At 35.0% G+C, this 20013-nt stretch overlaps 1 protein-coding gene across 1 annotated transcript in view; it reads left to right on the top strand.

The window, feature by feature from the left end:
* The window catches only part of NAV3 (neuron navigator 3), a 383881-nt gene that overhangs the window by 165164 nt on the left and 198704 nt on the right, over window positions 1-20013 (top strand). Inside the window, 3 exon segments of the mRNA XM_017872509.1 lie at window positions 1124-1263; window positions 12396-12911; window positions 12914-13418. Coding sequence (XP_017727998.1) covers window positions 1124-1263; window positions 12396-12911; window positions 12914-13418 — 1161 coding nt within the window.

Here is a 20013-nt window from a genome sequence, read left to right as displayed (position 1 = left end):
AAAAAAAAAAAAAAAAAAAAAAAAAAAAAAAAAAAAAAAAAAAAAGAATGTCAATATTAGTTCTTCATTTCTAATTTTCAATTTATAGATTAAATATACCTATAGAATATATATTAGTAGTATAAAATCAAAATCTAGTAATTGCATATTTTAGGCACAATTCAATACATAATTGGTCACTGAAATTTTAATTTGGAAATTGCTTAAGAGTGAAATGAATGATCCAAACTGATATTTTAGTTCAAATAAAGCAACAATAAGTTATAACCTCCAGTCAAACCACCTCTAATTATAAGATAGTCTGTTAATATTTCTTCATATCCTATCATTCATACATGAAGAGTTGCTAAAGCTATTGTCACTACATGTAAGCATATTTTAAATTGTCATCCAGCTAACAGTGATTTTCTTCTGAGATCTGCATCTTTTCTTGTTATATCTCCTCTGTGATCAGTTGGCCAAACTTGTGAGATAAGCAGCTAAGTCTGGATGCTTATTTTTGTCAAGAAAATGAAAGAGGTTTTCTGTGTGGCAGATCAGTGAAATATAATTTAACTCATGACCTGGGTCTTGGTACCATGTTTTCATTAGTGTAGCTAAGTAACTTAGATATTCAGTGAGCATTAGCTATTCCCTCTTGTTCAGTAACTTTCTTGTGATTAATATCCAAGCAAACTTACTATATAACTACCTACAATAAAAAAAAAAAACCTTATACACTGAAAAGAACAACTTAATAACTGAAATAGCTGATGAATATGCTCAGAATATAAAGTTGTGTTATTGTTTCCTTTACTTTTCATGTAATTGTTACAGTACTTTTAAGGCAAAGTTTTATTCATCAGGGATGGGGTATGACTTTTTTAGTTAAGGTTTGTTTTAATTATTCTATATTATTACAATTATGGAGGGACATGTCTATTGAAAAGTGAAACAAGATTTCTCTGAAGATCTCCAACATTGGGCTTAGCAATTTGTCACTTCTATCACCATTTTCTGCTAAATATATTTTAGAATATCCTATGTTGTAAATTTCTGACTTTTATGTCCCTACTCAGCACCTCCTGCTCCTTACCTTTTTGTAATGTACAATAATGATGTAATTTTTCTCCTACTATTTCAGGCTTCCAGGGCCCTCTAGGGTGCCTGCTGCAGGCAGCAGCAGCAAGGTCCAGGGAGCCTCTAATTTAAATAGGAGAAGTCAGAGCTTTAACAGCATTGACAAAAACAAGCCTCCAAATTATGCAAATGGAAACGAAAAAGGTAAGTGTTCGTTACATCATTATGACACAAGTCTAACATGAGTCTTGTGAATTACATGCTAAATCTAATATTTGAGCAGCCTAACAGCTTTGGGCCTAGAGATGTTACCAGTGGAGTTTCTTTATGTTTCCTAACTGTCCCCTCCTGACTGCCAGTTTTCTGATCTGAAGAACATTTTAAACAAATAAACTCATTTATTTTAAGTTGTTATATATGCAAGTATAAATACTGTTTTTTTTAAAAACAGTTCCTTCCAAATGCATGTAAATCACATTTTCTTATGTCTTTTATGTTTTGAAAATGTATCCTGAAATCATAAAGCCATACTGAATTTATTTGAATTCTTAGCTTCAGTTAAGGTAAGAGTAGTAAGTGTTTCTGGCAGTTAAGTTGAAACATAATTACAGTAGGTTTTTATCTTTGCAAGCAGCAGATGCCAGAGATATAATGACCTCAGTTTTCCCCAAAAGACAAATTATTCACATTTGTTTTGTTTTCTTGAAATAGTGCATAACATAAATATCAAATCACAAAATCAAGGACATTAAAGTGAGAGTGTCTGTTAAAGGCATATTATAAATGAATCGTATGCCACACAGTTCTCTGTGATTTACAAAGTGGGTATTTAAAGAGGTGCTGATTTGATGCTTGTCACCAAGTAGCAGGGAGGACGGGGATGAGTATGTGTAGTTTACACCTCAATCATGAGGAAATGAAGAACTTGTGTGTTTTAAGTAGTATGGCTGTGTGAGGAACTAGGGTGTTCTGCTGGGTTTTGAGGAAGTATTTTCAAATCAATAGAACTTCAAACTTTTCTTCAGAGTGTTAGGCTCTACATGGAAAAACACATGAAATTAAAAGTGGCACAAATGTTTAGTTAGTAGAACATTTGGCAAATTGGGATTGAATAATTCAACCATGTGCAAACATTTTTGCTCAAAATAGATAATTGTGAATTGTTTCATATAGGCAATGATTAGACAACTTCCTCTTACTCAAATGTGAACGGACAGATGTGATCTAGAAGCAAGACACTCTTGTGTGAATATTCCCTTTCGCCTAAAGCAAAAGTGGACAGACTTTAAACCCCTGAGAGCAGAGCAGTGTGTGTTAAGATTGTAATATCCTAAGCTCTTGAGTTAAATGGAAAATGAAAAAAAACAAAAGTGTGTATTTGGAAGTTAGGAATGTTTTCTTTAAAATGTAAAATAAAATTTTAGATTTAAGATCACAAGAAATATTACCAAAGACTTATACTCTTCCCGGGGCTGAGGGAGATGACAGTTCCTCACCAGAAAAAATAATGCCCTCATTTCCTGACTTTTCTTAAAAATATGATACAAGCTCAGGCTAAAACTTCCTTTACATGTGGGAAATTCTAGGGGAAGCTAACAGGCTTAGAAATAAAGACGTGTTAATAAGACTGCCAAAGTGTCCAATTAAGCAACACGATACCACCGTTATTAATATTATTGCAAGAAATTACTAGTAATGTTTGTAAATAGACTTAGAAATGCATTTGATGAATTAATACTTTTATATCTTAATTTATCTGAATTTTTCTGTAATGTGAAAATGTTTTCTTTAACTTATTTCTGGCATCTAAAAGTAAAATTCTGATGATAGACAAGCGTTAATATTTTTCGATGGCCACTCAATTCATACATACCTTCCCTACCTATGCTTAGAAAGAGGTGCAAAATTAGAAAGTAGCAATGTTGGCCGGGCGCGGTGGCTCAAGCCTGTAATCCCAGCGCTTTGGGAGGCCGAGACAGGCGGATCACGAGGTCAGAAGATCGAGACCATCCTGGCTAACATGGTGAAACCCCGTCTCTACTAAAAAATACAAAAAACTAGCCGGGTGAGGTGGCGGGCGCCTGTAGTCCCAGCTACTCGGGAGGCTGAGGCAGGAGAATGGCGTAAACCCGGGAGGCGGAGCTTGCAGTGAGCTGAGATCCGGCCACTGCACTCCAGCCCGGGCGACAGAGCGAGACTCCGTCTCAAAAAAAAAAAAAAAAAAAAAAAAAAAAAGAAAGTAGCAATGTTGATAATAACCACAAGGTGGAGACAGATGTCATGTAATATGCAGTCTGCTCATATAAAGCACATTTCCTTAGACAAGAGTTTTCGTATGATATAATAAAGACATCTGGACATCTGGAATTTGTCTTGTATGCAATATGAAATTTGCTATTAAACGTGGAGTTAAAACTTTATGTCAATAGATCCAATGACAATGTTCGTAAATTAATTATGTCATGCTATCTTTCCAAAATATTATCTTAAATTATAAGAGCAAACTAGATAATATTACATATAAAACAGTTTATAAAAATACAAAAAAATTAGCCAGGCGTGGTGGCGGGCACCTCTAGTCCCAGCTACTCAGGAGGCTGAGGCAGGAGAATGGCGTGAACCTGGGAGGCGGAGCTTGCAATGAACCGAGATCACGCCACTGCACTGCAGCCTGGGCGACAGAGCGAGACTCCCTCTCAAAAAAAAAAAAAAAAAAGAAAAAGTTATAATCTATTCTGTATTCAAATGGTACATCTTTTAATAAATATGTTTGTTTTAACTTTTTTTAATATGAAGATTTATAGTTCTAGAATAATGTTTATAAAAATATACAAATCCATCTGGTGATGATTGACCTCTATCACAAACTAGTTTGCATATATACCTTGGGTGTGACCAACCAAGGTGAAAAATCAAGAACTTTTAAAAGTTTTGGTATTATACTGATAGAACTCAGAAAGTACTAACTTGAATATTCTTATTCTAATTGCTTTTCCTTTTTAGTTATTAAAAATAAGATTTAAATTAATAACAAGATATTTTATTGGCAGGATTAACCAAATTATCTGTAATGTGTTCCTTGAATGTTTTTAAGTGGAAATATACTTTATACATTCTTTAACAAGTCTGAGGGGATGAGTTACATAAATCAGTTCAGGAATCTATACAAGCTGTAACACGTAGTAAAGGTTTATTCACAATTAAAACAGTTTCACTTCTATATTAAAAAAACAAACTGTTGAAGGCACAGTGGCTTTTCATATGTATGATTTGTAAAACAAATTAGCTTTTTTAAAGTGATGTGATGCTTAATGAGAAGAAATCAGTAGAGAATTACAAACTGCACTTCAAAAAATGCATCTAATGTCATTTTAATAATGAACTTTGAAAAAAGAGTGTGCTCATTTTACAGTCTCATTAAATGAATTAAAATATCAGCGAACATTGTAGTAGATTATCATTGGCAGAGAAAGCTGAAATAGAAACCTTACAATGGGATTCACTGCCATCTGAACATTATGTTGAAGTGGAACGTGGAAGCAAATTTCTCCGAACAAGTGGTGAAATGAAAACAGCATCATTTGTGAAGCATTTCTTTTGAGAGTCCTTCAGTTTCTTCTCCTGATGACCTGCCATTCAGAAACTGACAATGAATAATGCACTCTGACACAAGCATTTGTCAATTTGCCCAACACTGTATGAGAGTACTCTAGACAGATATATGTTCTGAGAAAAACCAAATACCTGTTAACTGTAAATCAAATATTGTAGAAACTATGCCATGGTTCATTTGGACATATACTTTGCATGCCCGAAGCAAGTTACCTTAAGAAATCATTCTAGTTTTACAAAATTTGTATTAAAAAATCTAAAAATGCAAAAAAGCTTATTATTAGGAATGTATCCATAGCTTTATTTGGAATCTAGTTTCTTTATTATGATCTATAAACATGCATCATTTGATGGAGTTCCTTAATGGAGAGGTGTTTTTCCATGATGTTGCTAAGAAACATGCCCTGGCACCAGAGGGGATACTACCTGCCATCTTTTTGCCATTTCTCTCCTGTGATTCTTACATTGTACCAGTTTACTCACTGAACCAGGCTTCTTTCTCTTTGTCTAGATTCTAATCAGGTATCTTCTGGTGTGGAAGCTTTTGTTTTTATTTACACACAACACAGAATTAATAAGATGGATGCCAAGGATTTAACAACATTTTAATTCAACATTATACAGCTATCAGAGTTAATGAGAATTATGCATTAGTCATTAAATTTGGGCAGCTTATTAAGCTAAAACATAGATGTCTAGCTCTTAAACACTTTTTTTTTAATTACTCTGAAATTACAATAAAGTCAAAGAACTGAACTGTTTTCAAGCCAATGCAAATGTGCTTTAGTTATTATATTACTTTACTGGTGATTTAATTATGTATTTTACTGCTTTATTACTTAATACTTACATAAGCCTAAAATACATTATTAATGTCATAATTTCAGGGATTTTAGAATTCTTTCCATGAGTTACCATAACTAGGGGCATATATAAAAAAAGTATATATCTATATATATTTGTATCTATGTATATATCAATCGATAAGACTAAATAGACTTGGGCATATGTGTTGTTGGTTTATGCACACATGCACAACTACTGAGGTGTCCACAAAGTATATATACCTGTACACAAATTACATACTGGCTGGTGGGTGAATGTAAGCTTCTCTAAATTGCACAACTCTCCACAGAGTGGCACTGTGATATTGCAAATGATACAATATAAGCATGTGCAGAATGAGCAGCTCTTCCAGGATCCCTATAAAACACCATCCCATGTTTCTGTTGAGTCACTATGAAATTGATGACTGAGGCAATACACAAGCAATTATTTAGGCAAAGCAGTGTGGGGAGGTGCACGAGAAGCCACTTAATACCAAGACATACTTAGATTTGAATGCCACTTTTCTTCAGCTTAATTTTGTTAAAGCATTTGGTATGTTGTTGTGAAATTAAAGTCTTAATTATTTATCAAAATAAGTGGCATAGCCACATTGGTTAATCATTTTCCTCTTTCCACCATGATCTGTGATGCTGAAAGTAGCCTATATTCAGCAGGGACCATCTATATTACTGAACACAATGCCTGCCATGCAGGAAATACTTCAGAATTGAATGGTGCTTTTGTCATCATTTTTGTTGTCACTTCTTATATTTCAGAGTTGAAACCTAGTTTGCTTTTATCAAAGCAACACACTATTCAGTGAGGAAAAAGAGATAAGCAGATTAAGATGATCATCTCTGTCTTTTCTCAGACTGATACCACTCTTGGTAGCGTGATGCTAACTCTACAGGTAACTGAGGTTCCAGAGAGAAATGAAACCTCTATATAAATTTTCCATATGCCTGATGTGACTGCCACATTTACATCAATATATTAATTTTAGAACCAGGTTGGCATCGTTCCCAATTCATCAATATTGTTTATTTCCAAGATGAGATAACTAGACTTTAGTTCTGTGAATTTAGATGTTTTGCAAGTATGAAGTAATATCTATTCTCACATCAAGTCAGAGGAACGGGTGCAAGTAAGATGCTAAAGAAGAGGGTATATAGTACCTGAATAAAGTGATTTGTGTGATGTTCTCCCCATTTATATCCTGCTCACCAAAGAAGAAGGAAAACAAGGAGTTACCCAATTAACTTGACAGTGCGATAAATGTGGCTTGCTGGAGAGCCATTTCAGCAGAATTTCTGGCATGTAGTAAACATGTGGAAAGAAGAGACAGTGAAAATCTTCCAAATGTTTGAGTCAGACAAAAATGAGTTCCCATTCAGATTTTTTTCTAAATTTTGCCATATGTATGATTGAAAACAAATTATCTTTCTAAGTTTTCATTTTCTCATTTTTAACAAGAGAGATCATAAGTATATTGTAGATTATTATGGGTTTAAATGAGATAATGTGTATGAAGTACTTATTAAGTACTTGGAATAAAGTAAGCAGTAGATGAATAATAATATTTGGTTATGGTAGAGTTGGCAATGGTGAATGTAGATGAGGTATAAGAAGAGAAAGCAGAAGAGACAGAGTGGAAGCAAATTGCTATTTGGGGACCATAGACAAGAGGTAAGGCTGTAAGCAGAGATAGCCCATAAAAATGCAAGATACAAATCCATTTTGGGAATGCCTTTAAATATGTGCATTAGAAATCTGTTATTTTCCCCATGCTGAGATTCATTCATAGTCAGAAGTTGAGTAATCAACATTCAGAAATATGTCATTGAGACCAGGCTACTTATTACTGAATATATAAATGGCCATGATTTTAATTTGTGACTACATTCATTCTGTAGAAACTACAGGTGCTGCCATTTCAGCTGCTGTTGTGCAGTCTTTACTGTGAGGAGTCCAAAGAGACTCGTTATTCCAGTGCCTTCCTCATGCACAACAACCTACGATTTGCTGTCTTAATGAAATCTGAAGCACCTCATTGCCTCTGTATAGAGACAGGCTGTGGACAGATTTAGAGCGGAGCTTCGGGAAGTGTCTTATATGTGTGTACCCGCCTGAGAATGATTTTACAGCTGCTGTTATGACCATTACTGTGGGTTGGATGTGAATGTCATAATTCATAGTCCCTCTTGTTTCATTTTTGGATGCAGTGATGTTGAAATTCCTCTTCTGTACTTGAACTTCTATAGCAGTCTTTCTAGCTAATGTCTTCAACTTGTTTCTCTTTTCTAAGGAAAGAGCACCTTCTCTTAATTCCCTTGTTCATCAGCCACTTAAAAAAGCATCCTGACTGGCTCTTTTCTACCCTCTCTGCTCAACCCCACCGAAGCTCCCAGGCACATTCTTACTTCTTAACCTAGTTGTAGATGCACAGAAGATACATACCGAGTATGTGGCCAGAGAGATAAGGAAAAATGACATTAGGAAAACCCGAAGAGTTTGTTTTGGTTTTACAGATTCTTTGAAGCAAACTGCTAAACATCCAAGTAAACTCAGAGCTAACCAAGGTTCTGAAAGTTCAGTGAAAAATGTTAATATTGCATGGCTATGAAGCATGTAATAAACTTAGCAATTTGGGGGACTGTCATAAGAAACAGCCCTTTAAAACTGAAAAGGCCAGGAGTTTTCAGAATTTGTGAGTCTCCTCAACCCTTGCTACTCAAAGTATGATTTGTGTGTGAGCAGCACCGGCATCATCTAGAAGATTGTTTGCAATGCAGAACCTCAGGGCCCACTGCAGAACTGCTGAATCATAGTGTGCATTTAACGGGATCCCCAAGTATCATGTGTGCACATTACAGTTTTGAGAACGACTGTGTTAAACACTTAGAATGTTTGACATTCTAAGAAAATTACAGAGCTCGGACTGTAGAGTGACAAAATGTGGGATCAAAGCCTAGCTCCACCATACATTCCTCATTAAGTTTCTAAATCATTGCATGAAGCTTACCAAGCTCTGGTTTCTACAAATGTGAGTTAGGAATGTGAGCCCTTCCCCCTTTACTGGGCTGTCGTGAAATAATACAGTTAAAGAACCTTCAATAAAATGTCAGTTAGCATAATTACATTTGTAATAATTATTAATATATTCATTATAGAATATGAAATATCTCAAATAACTTTTTTTTTTTTTTTTTTTTTTGGAGACAGAGTCTTGCTCTGTCACCGAGGCTGGAGGGCAGCAGTGAGATCTCAGCTCACTGCAACCTCTGCTTCCTGAGTTCCAGCAATTTTTATGCCTCAGCCTCTGGAGTAGCTAGGATTACAGGTGTGCGCCACCATGCCTAGCTAATTTTTATATTTTTAGTAGAGATAGGGTTTCGTCATGTTGGCCAGGATTGTCTCAAACTCCTGGCCTCAAATGATCCACCTGACTTGGCCTCCCAAAGTGCTAGGATTATAGGCAGGAGCTACTGTGCCCAGCCACAAATGACTTCAAGATCAGTGTGAGTAAGGATGATTTCAGTAGGATGTCATCATGTTCTGCTTAACAATATGTCCAGCAGAATAGGCTTTGATTTTGGGGACTGTGTTTATCTCCAACTCTGTGTCCATATATATATATAAAATTTTTAAATGTTAAAAAATAGAATAAATTTTAATATAGCTCCCCAAAAATATGTGTAAATGTTTCTTCTGGCTAAAAAACCTATACATCTCCCTTATAGCACCTGTTTTGATCTTATTCTGCAGGTCTCTCTGAGTCCTCGCAACTCTGATCTTTTCTACCATTTTCTTTCCCACATGACACTCACCTGACATTTAATATATACAGTGGCATTTATCTTTTATGACTCGATTTATTTCCCTCCTACAAGATTATAATGTGTCTTGGAATGTCTTATATAGAGTACTCACTCTAAATATTAACAGATGATGTGCCTAGATTCATGTTCTATAAACAGTAGGAACTGAATAACATTAATTTTCCTGGAAAGAGTAGAAAAATATCCATATATGTTCAACAAAAATCAGCAAAACATTTTGTTCACTGTGGGAAATGCACAGGCATGTACACAGTTCATTGAACCTGAGAAAATTCATTTTGTTTGGAAGAAAAAATTCTTAGTTTCTAATTGAATCTGGGTACCTGAGGAACAAAGTTCACTTAATATAATTCTATTCAGGGCATTAATTGGATAGTTACTATTTTCTATGTTTCTATAGTCAAGGGAATGTTGTAATTGATAAACCATTGAACTTACCCATCTGCATTTGAGGAATAGTATAATATAGTGGTTGACAGGATTAACTTATAACTCAAGCAAAGTTCAGTGCTCAATTGTATAACCTTGGCCAGATTACTTAACCTCTTTGTGCCTCCTTTTTTTCACACATAAAATAGGGGAAATAATGAAAAGTTCATGCTGTTGTTGGGAGGATTAATTGAGATAATACGTGTTAAACACTTACTTCAGTGCCTGCCATGTAGTGGGTGCTACATACATGGTATAAAACAGTAATACAGGCAGGATCTTTGCTTTCATGGAATGCACAGTATTGTGGAGGCAATAGGCAGTTACAGTAGAGTGATAATGACTATAAGAGGGAATGGTAAGCTATGGGAGAAAGTAGAAGAGCCACCTAATTCAGACTCGATGCTATGGGGGTCAGAGGTGGGTGTGGGAGTAATTTTTTCCCCCTGAGGAAGTAAGGTCACAGCTGACACCTGATGAATAAAATGCTTCTACCTGTTGGTAGTCAGTGGACTCCATCCGCTACTAAGAATCATTTAAATTATGAGGAAATGTTATTAGTCTTTGAAAAGGATCTGTTGGTGAAATAATCTTGAAACTATTTGTACTTATAACATAGATAATAAGCAAAATATTGGAATCCCTTCACAGAAAGAGAATGTATTTGAGTAATTGAATGTTCTGAAGCTTGTAGGATTGGTCTTGAATCAGTCAATATATCCACCTTAGTGTTTGTGTGTGAATCTAATGAATTTTCATAAATATTCCAAAGATGAGCACAAGTAGACTTTACATGAATATTTTTAAAAGATCAATTTCTCATTATATGCTTTAAAATTTATACCATATAAGCATTTTGACTTTTCAGTGAATGGCAAGATTGAAATATAGAATATATAGGCATGGTCTTATATTATACTATTAGTATTAGTCTTTGCTAATTGAAATGAGGAATTACAGAGGGGTAGTAAGAATTAGAAGTCATTGTTAGTCTACCAATTTGTTTAAGAAAATGTAATATAAATGTATTTGTGTACAATATTTTACTGTTAATATCAGTTTCAATTGTCAACTATGTTATTTTAGGCACACTTAGTTTTTTAGAAAATAAAACCTGTCTAACTCACACAAAAATTCCTGTAACCATTTGACTTCTTTTCCATCTCTAACTTCTTTGTTATTTCCTTCTGTTGTATGTCAATTTCTTTTCTGAAAAATGAGTTAAGACTAGTATTCTGTACCAATTGGCTTGATTACATATGATTTATCATGCGTTCTGACTTTTTTTTTTTAAGTCAGGCATTTTTTTTTAAAGAAGACATTTAAAAATAAAAGCATTGTGGTTTTATATTTATAGGCATTTAATAAAATGGAATGAACTCCAATTCCTGAATAGTAGTAAAATCATATCTTTATATAACATTTCATTAAGCATTTCATCAAAAACAGATTTGTGTTTATTTTCAATATCTCTATGTTTACAGTACCACTTAAAGGTCTAATTCAATCATCCCTTCATCCCCAAAAACAGAGGGTGAAAGAGGGAGGCATTCATGGTTGATTAAACTTAAGATAAATGACTTGACCAGAATTACAGTTTACAAATGTTAACACTTGGATGGAGGTCTTTTAACTCTAAGCTCAGTTCTTTTTCTTGATTCTATACCATATTGTAAAATCCTTCCTTTAATTTAGTTTTATCTTCTTAAAAATAAGACTATAATCAAGCATTAATTATACTAGAAAAGTCATGTAAAGATTCACATCATAATATGACTTCCAAGTGGAATGTAAACCAACACTAGTGCACTATGAAATACTTATATAACAAATAGATTTATTTTCCTATAACTTTTAAAAAGTAGCTTGATTTATTCTGACCAGCTGTAGGTGTGCTGGTTAAGAGCAGAGTCTCTGAAATCAGTTCAAATACAGGCTGTCTGACCATGAACAAGTTATTCTCTCCTTGCCTCAGTTGCTTTAGCTGTAAAATGGGGATGATAATATTAATACGAACCTTGTAGGATTATTATAAAGATAAATATAGATAGATTGGTTAGTAGATTATCTGATCTATAGAAGCATAAATTTCAATAATATACAAATTAAAATAAAATTAACAAAAAACTAAATTATAAGTTATATGCATATTTAATCAGATAAAAATTAACTAAACAATTAGCTAAACTCCCAGTAGCTTAAGCCAATTTTCAACATTCATTATACAACATATTTTTATAGGGCAAGGTGGAATATCCATTTACTAGTATGGGCTGCAGTGGTGGTTGAAAAAGAACACAGAGAATTGCTTAGAGGAGGGATAGTGTTTTATTCATCTTTGAATACTGGTGACTAGCAAATTTATTTGGGTAAGACTAATTTCAGATGGGAAAATAAAGCATAGACCCCCCCAAACCCCCACCCCAGAATCAATGCCTCTCAAACACTCTGCATTTTTGAAATATGTTTTAAAAAATCACATCAGAGAAGTGATTGATGCCACATGTCTCTTTTCAGTTCAGAGGAGAGAGACTTCTATCCATCAATAGTTTGGAAGTTCTCAATTATGTAATATAAATGATCAAGATTAATTGCCTTTTCTTTATTTTTCTTCTAAACAATGTCCAGATTCCTCCAAAGGACCTCAATCGTCTTCAGGTGTAAATGGTAACATGCAGCCTCCCAGTACTGCTGGGCAGCCTCCTGCCTCTGCCATCCCTTCTCCAAGTGCCAGCAAACCCTGGCGCAGCAAGTCCATGAATGTCAAACACAGCGCCACCTCCACCATGTTGACTGTAAAGCAGTCAAGTCCAGCCACCTCACCCACACCATCATCAGACAGACTGAAACCACCTGTCTCAGAAGGGGTCAAAACTGCTCCCTCAGGACAGAAATCCATGCTTGAGAAATTCAAGCTAGTCAATGCCCGGACTGCTTTACGCCCCCCGCAGCCTCCCAGTTCAGGACCTAGTGATGGTGGGAAGGATGATGATGCCTTTTCTGAATCTGGTGAAATGGAAGGTTTTAACAGTGGTCTGAATAGTGGTGGCTCAACAAATAGCAGTCCCAAAGTGTCACCTAAGTTGGCCCCTCCAAAAGCTGGAAGCAAAAATCTCAGCAATAAAAAGTCTTTGCTACAGCCAAAGGAAAAGAAGAAAAGAACAGGGACAAAAATAAAGTTTGCACTGAAAAACCAGTCAAGGAAGAGAAGGATCAGGTGACCGAGATGGCTCCAAAAAAGACCTCCAAAATTGCAAGCTTGATCCCCAAGGGCAGCAAGACAACAGCAGCCAAGAAGGAAAGTTTAATTCCATCTTCCAGTGGGATTCCAAAACCAGGCTCTAAAGTTCCAACAGCAAAGCAAACCATTTCACCTGGCAGCACAGCAAGCAAAGAGTCTGAGAAATTCAGGACTACTAAGGGGAGCCCTTCCCAGTCCTTACCTAAGCCTATAACCATGGAGAAAGCAAGTGCATCTAGCTGTCCTGGCCCTTTGGAAGGAAGGGAAGCTGGTCAAGCCTCTTCTGCTTCCTGTACCATGACAGTGGCACAAAGCAGTGGGCAGAGCACAGGAAATGGTGCTGTCCAACTCCCTCAACAGCAGCAACACAGCCACCCGAATACTGCGACAGTGGCACCATTCATTTACAGGTAAGTTGGCCTCTGCTTATCCACAGTTGTAAATATATTTACAGGCCTGCATACTCAGAGTGTAATAGGGAAGGCTGATAAAGTGGTGCTTTATGTTGTCATTTTGGAATGTTTCATGTTAAAGAGAGAGGCCTAGAATTTAGTGCGGAATCTTAGTCTGGAAAAAAGCTTCCAACAGGATCCAGTTTTATTCCTTCTCTCATTCCCTCTCAGAAATCGAGACCATCCAAAATTAAACTACTTGTTATCAAAAGCCAGCTAGAAACCAGATGCCACAAAGTTCTCTTGTGTTTATTCATATTATTGCTACTACCGTACTGCTTCTATTACTAGTAGCATACTTTTAAAATAATTCTCACTTTTACAGAGTTTATGGTTATTTTTGTTGTCATCTTTGGGAGAAAGTATACCATAATGGTTAAAGAGGCAGCCTCTGAAATGATAAAGTTGTGGATTTCATTCCTAGTTCTGCCACTTTTCAGCTATAAGACATTGGACAAGTTACTTAATACTCGTTAGTCTCATTTTCTTCAGCTGTCGAATAGGAACCATGCACTACTTTGTAGAGTTGAGACTATTAACAGAGGTCATGCATATATCATGTTTACTGTATATCCTGATGTGTTGCAAATGTTCTTCAAATGTTATTTATAAGGTACTACTTTCTCAATGTAAATTTTATATTAATTTCCCCCAGCAAGGCATAGGTTTCTAGGTAAAAGGGGTTACATATATAATTTGTATTACTTATTTGGGTTGTATTATTGATTTGTTTTTTTCTTACCTTTTATTTATTTATTATTTATTTTACTTTGCATTTTTGTTTTGTAGGCACTGAAATACACAATATAAAAATTTAAAATACATTATTATGCATTTTAAAATATGCATCCTGCCACCCAATTGGTAAAGACAGAACACTTTGCCTGTTGTTCTGTGATTTGCTTTAATCGATTAGAGATGTGTCAGTAACTGCTGTGTGCCCAGTTTTTTCACTGGTTGGTTAGTAAGGAGATGGCCTGAGGAGCAATAATGTCTGCTTTGTCCCTCCTTCTGGCAGGTTGACAATTTAACTACAGAAAGAAAATTTTACAAATAGGATACAGGACCCACTATAATTAAGAAAGGGTCAAACTGTATAGTTTAAAATTTATTAATTTTAATATAAAACTTTTAAAATAAAGCAGTTTATACTGATTTATTTTTTTTCTCAATGAAGAACCTAAGTGCTTTTTTTCTGAGGTTTTTATACCCTCAGCAAAACAAAATTATTATAATTATTTCATTTAATCTCTTGGGACATTACAATTGAATGCTGCTTTTCTGACTTCAGTAGTACTAATTCATTTAAAATATTTGTATTTGGATCAGATGGGAGTCTGCAGCTCCTTCTGACTCCAGGGTCCCTATTTGACAAGGCAGAATTTAAGATGTCAAAATCATGATCCACATTTCATAAATGTGAGAAAAAAAATCATGAAGTTTTAAATATGTCATACTCAACACCCTTGTGGATTACAAATATATTCTGTAAAAACATCAATCCTTTCAAAAAATCACAAGTGAATTTCATAGGAAAGTGTAAATCTAGAACTGCTAATTTAGTAGGCTTCTTTCTATAAGTAGCAACAAGCTTTTAAAAAAATTGTTTGCAATAAAATATCCAGTGGATACAAATTTAGTGGTTTCCATTTGAAAATGTAACTTTTAAGTATCAAAAACAGGAAGCAGCACAGCAGCACAGCTTAGAAGTTACAGTGCGGATCCGGTGTGTGACCCTGATGAGTTCTCCACTCTCTTGGAGTTTCCATTTGACCTCTTTAACAACAAGACTATAAAAGTGAGGCAATGTAGCCAAGTAGCTAAGAAAAGAGGCAACAGAGAGGCTGAGGCAGGAGGAGAATCCCTTAAACCCAGGAGGCAGAGGTTGCAGGGAACCGAGATTGTGCCATTACACCACAGCCTAGGCAACAAGAGGGAAACTCAAACAAAAACAAAAACAAAAGTGGTGATAGAATATGTCTTACTCTACCATTGTTCAGAAACAGCATCTTGTGGTGGTTGCCTGAGTGGGAATCTCAATGCCACCACTGATTAGTTGTGTTACTTTGGGTCATATATGTAAAGATTCTGAACCATAATTTCCTAATCAGTGAAATAGGTGTAATAATGGTAGAAGCTATCTCATTAGGCTATTTTGAAGATTGAGTTGATATTTATCTGTAGAACACTATCTGCCACATAGTAAACAGCCTTCCCTAAACTTCACTTTCTAATCCTATAAAGTATGATTGATAAAGGATGCCTACCTTGATCGATTGTATTAAAGATTAAAGAAAATAATTCCATGTAAAATTTTTAGCACACAGCCAGATTTTGAGTAAATTACATTAATATCAGTAATTATTTTTATAATTATCAACAATATAAGATAGCTAAAAATAAATAAAACTGTGGCTGGCATGGTGATTCGTGCCTGTAATTCCAGCACTTTGGGAGGCCAAGGTGGGAGGATGGCTTGAGGCCAGGACTTTGAGACCAGCCTGTACACCAGAGCAAGACCCTGTTTCTACAATAAATAAAGAAATTGAAACTGTCTCATAAAATTTCCCATTGAAGTCTATACACAAAGTAATATTCATGCAAAGTTTTTAAATCAATGCAGAACAGTTTTACAAATAGTAATGTAAATTCTCAAAAGGTAGAGTGGTTACTATTCATTCTTTTCAGCTTCCAATGGAAGGTGCTTGTTTGTAGTCATGACATTTGGATCATGTAACCTTTTATGTTCTTTCTGAACTTTTACTGTTCTATCCCCATGTAAGAATCCCTGCTATGAAATTCCTGACAATTACTTTTAGAGCTGCTAATCATTTCATGAGATAATACTAATAACTTACTATTTTATGTTGGTATTATCATTTGTTGAGTGTTTACTTAGTGAAAGTCTTTGTGTCACAAAATGTATGTGAATTTTCTCATTTAAACTTCATCATAAACTCATGAGAAAGAATGTTATCACCCATTTTCCAGAAATGAAGAAGCTGAGATATTAAGTCAGAATAGTAATAATCTCTTGAGATCATAAAGCTAGTAGAAATTTGCTTTGCTTATCAGTTCTATCTACATGACAGAAATAAGAGGTATTGTTACTGGGAAAATTCTGGTTAGGAAAATGCCGATAGTACACTTGCAAAATTCTCAATCAGAACTCTTTTATAATTGAAAATAGTCATTGCTGTTAATTAGTATAAATTACATAAATGTATACAGATACATATATATGATATATAAAGATAATTAAATAACTTTTATATAATGGGAAGGTTGATGGCTGATGGTGACTTTTTTTCTCAGCTGAATTCTAGGTTAAGACTTATTCCTTCTGAGATTCTAATATATGCTTCATAATACTCTGTCAGAAACTGGATGTTCAGAGTTCTATAAATATAATGTGGATTCTGGAAGTTAATAGATTTCCTATTAGCTTAACTTCTTATCTAATATAAATTATTCTGTACATAGTTTCAGTAAGTCAATTATCTCTACAGAGTGATAAAGTAGTTTTGAATTTGCTGTTATTCTTATTCATTTATCAAATAGATAAAACTAAGACAAAATATCGAGAATTAAAGAAAATATTTTATTTTGGTTTAAGAAGTTCCCGATAACTAGAGCTACCTGAAATTGGAATAGGCTGCCTTTTATAGTGTTAAGATGACCATCTGAAGTACTTAAAAAGTGGTAAAGTGACCAGTTATTACAGTTTAGACAAAGGGAAATTGCCACATACTTTTTCATTTATGTACCCATCCCTCATTCTACAAATACTGTGTAACAGAAGATACAAAGATTTTTTTTCCCTCCTTGTGATAAACTCTAACTCATCTTTTATTTCTTACCATTATCTTCTTGGTGATGCATTAGTTGACTCCATTTTGTCAGATTTGTAAAAAACCTCTTTTTTCTACATTAATTCTGTATGTTGCATATACTTCCATAACAGTAATGCTTTAATATTTTTAAAGCATTCTGGGAGCTTCTTTTGGGAGCTCAGCCTACTAAGAATAATAAGAATAATATAATCAAAAATATTAAAGCATTACTGTTATGGAAGTATATGCAACATACAGAATTAATGTAGAAAAAAGAGGGTTTTTTACAAATCTGACAAAATGGAGTCAACTAATGCATCACCAAGAAGTTAAGATAAGGGTAAGAAATAAAAGATGAGTTAGAGTTTATCACAAGGAGGGAAGAATGTTGTGCTATCATCCAAATTTGATATTCTACAATTTTATAATACAGGTATGATGGGAAAAGTAATAGATAAATTGTGAGCTGTAAATACTAGTAACTGGAACTGCTACAGATACTAATCGTTAGGATTTGTAATTATATGAATGAGAGACTGTATTAATCCATTTTCACACTGCTATCAAGAAATATCCTGAGACTGGATAATATGTAAAGAAAAGCGGTTTAATTGACTCACAGTTCCGCATAGCTGGGGAGGCCTCAGGAAACTAACAATTAAGGTGGAGGGCGAAAGGGAAGCAAGGCACGTCTTACGTGGCAGCAGGCGAGAAAGAGAGGACAGGGGAAACTGCCACACACTTTTAAAGCATCAGATCTCGTGAGAACTCACTCACTATCAGGAGAACAGTATGGGGAAACTGCCCCATGATCCCATCACCTCCCACCAGGTCCCTCCCTCTACACCTGGGGATTACAATTCAGATTACAATTTGAGATAAGATTTGTGTGGGGACACAGAGACAAACCATATCAGAGACTAAAGAAGAAAAGAAATGGAAGTAATTTGAATTTTGTTTTTCTCTTTCAATGACCCCTTCTCCATACATCAAATTTTCAGCTAGTCCTCCTAACCGATCTTCTAAAACATACCCTCAATCAGACTTTCTTTCCATTTCCAACTCTTGTCTCCTGGTCCAAGCCACCTCACCACCAATTCTCATCTAGTTTCCAATGAGTCTCCCAGCTTCCACTCGGCTCTTTGCAATAACATCCTTCACACAGTTGGTATTCTCACCTTCTAAAGGCATAAATCATATATCTTATTCTAATTAATGAAGTCATCTATTAGATTTCTATTACATTAAAAAAATAAAACTCAAAAATTGCACCATGACCTTCCAAGGTCTAAGTAATCTAGTACCCTGTTCACAATTGATCCCCACAGCTACATGCAGTCCCTGCTTCCCCCAACACATTGTATCTCAGCCTTCATCCTCTTTCTCAACAAACCAGTCTATCTTGCTTTAGAACATTCTTTGGCATATCTGTTCATTTATGCCTGTAACAACTGTCTTCTAGATCACTGCAGGTCTGTCTTGTTATTAGAGCTCTGCTAATCTCCAACCACCTCCAACCACCTACTCAAGGGGAATATATATTATGCCCCTTCTCAGAATTCTATTTCATCATCCTCTTGTATTTTCTTTATACAGTTTATTACCATCTGTTTTTTTCTTGTTTACTTATTAAGTAGTGTGATTTCAGCCACCTCCTAATGTAATGTAAGCTCATTGAAATTAAAAGTCTTGTCTTTCTTATTTAGTAGCGTAATTGCCCAGTACACAGCCTACAAAGAGTGAAACCAAATAAAAATTGTTAAATGAAACACTGTCATCCTGTGTTAGAATCACTTGCTATAGAAGAATTTTCAAACCTGCCAAAAATGTACACTGGAACAAAAAATATTCTGAAGTCTCTCACTTCCTATAAATGGGAGGGTTTAACCAAAATACAACAGCTTTAAAATATTTAAAGAATTAAACCATACCTTCTCTTCAGCACATTCATTCACTTATTTTTTATCTTCTTTCAACAACTACCTACTAAATATTTCTTATGCATGAGACCTTAAGGATTGAGTGAAAATCATACATCCTACGTCATTTTCTTTTATCATCCACAATGTAGTAGACAAGAGGCAAGCTCAAAGAGAACTACGAAATGCAGCTGGAAGGGTAAAGCTCCCCAGGACTGAACTAGATTTGTTATACTGAGGCTTCAAAAAAGTGGAAAATTACTTTTAGCTGTTGGAATCAGGGAAAGTAGCACCTGAACTGAGTCCAGAAAGATAAGTAGGATTTGGTAATGCAGAGATGAGGGGGACGGGGAGGGAAACATAAGGCTGAAGGAACCACATAAACAGTGTCAATACAAGATATGTACAGTGGTCGGCAAGTAAGTCAGTTTCTCTGGACATTGAAGACTGATTGAAGCCTGGTTGTAGTAGAAATTCTTCAAGGTCAGAAATTTGAACTTTATGTATGTATATATGTGTGTATATACCTGTGTGCTTGCATGCACATGAGCATGTGTGTGGAAAGCATGATCAGAAAAGTTACTCTTTCTTCAGAATGTAAAATGGATTGTTTGTAGGAGTGGTCAGAGTAGGATGAACCAGGTTAAATGTATAGATGAAGGAACAACTTACTGAATTTCTTAGGTAGGTTTGTTAAGTCTCAAACGAGATTCCGATTATTGGAAGAAAATAAGAAAAAGGAGAACAGCATAGTTTTTCCATTTTGTTTTTTTAAAACTCCTTTTTTTATTGTTCCTCTTC

The sequence above is a fragment of the Rhinopithecus bieti genome, unplaced genomic scaffold, assembly GCF_001698545.2.
Source record: "Rhinopithecus bieti isolate Rb0 unplaced genomic scaffold, ASM169854v2 scaffold_5476, whole genome shotgun sequence".
Taxonomy (NCBI): Eukaryota; Metazoa; Chordata; class Mammalia; order Primates; family Cercopithecidae; genus Rhinopithecus; species Rhinopithecus bieti.
This window is presented reverse-complemented; position numbering and strand designations above follow the sequence as displayed.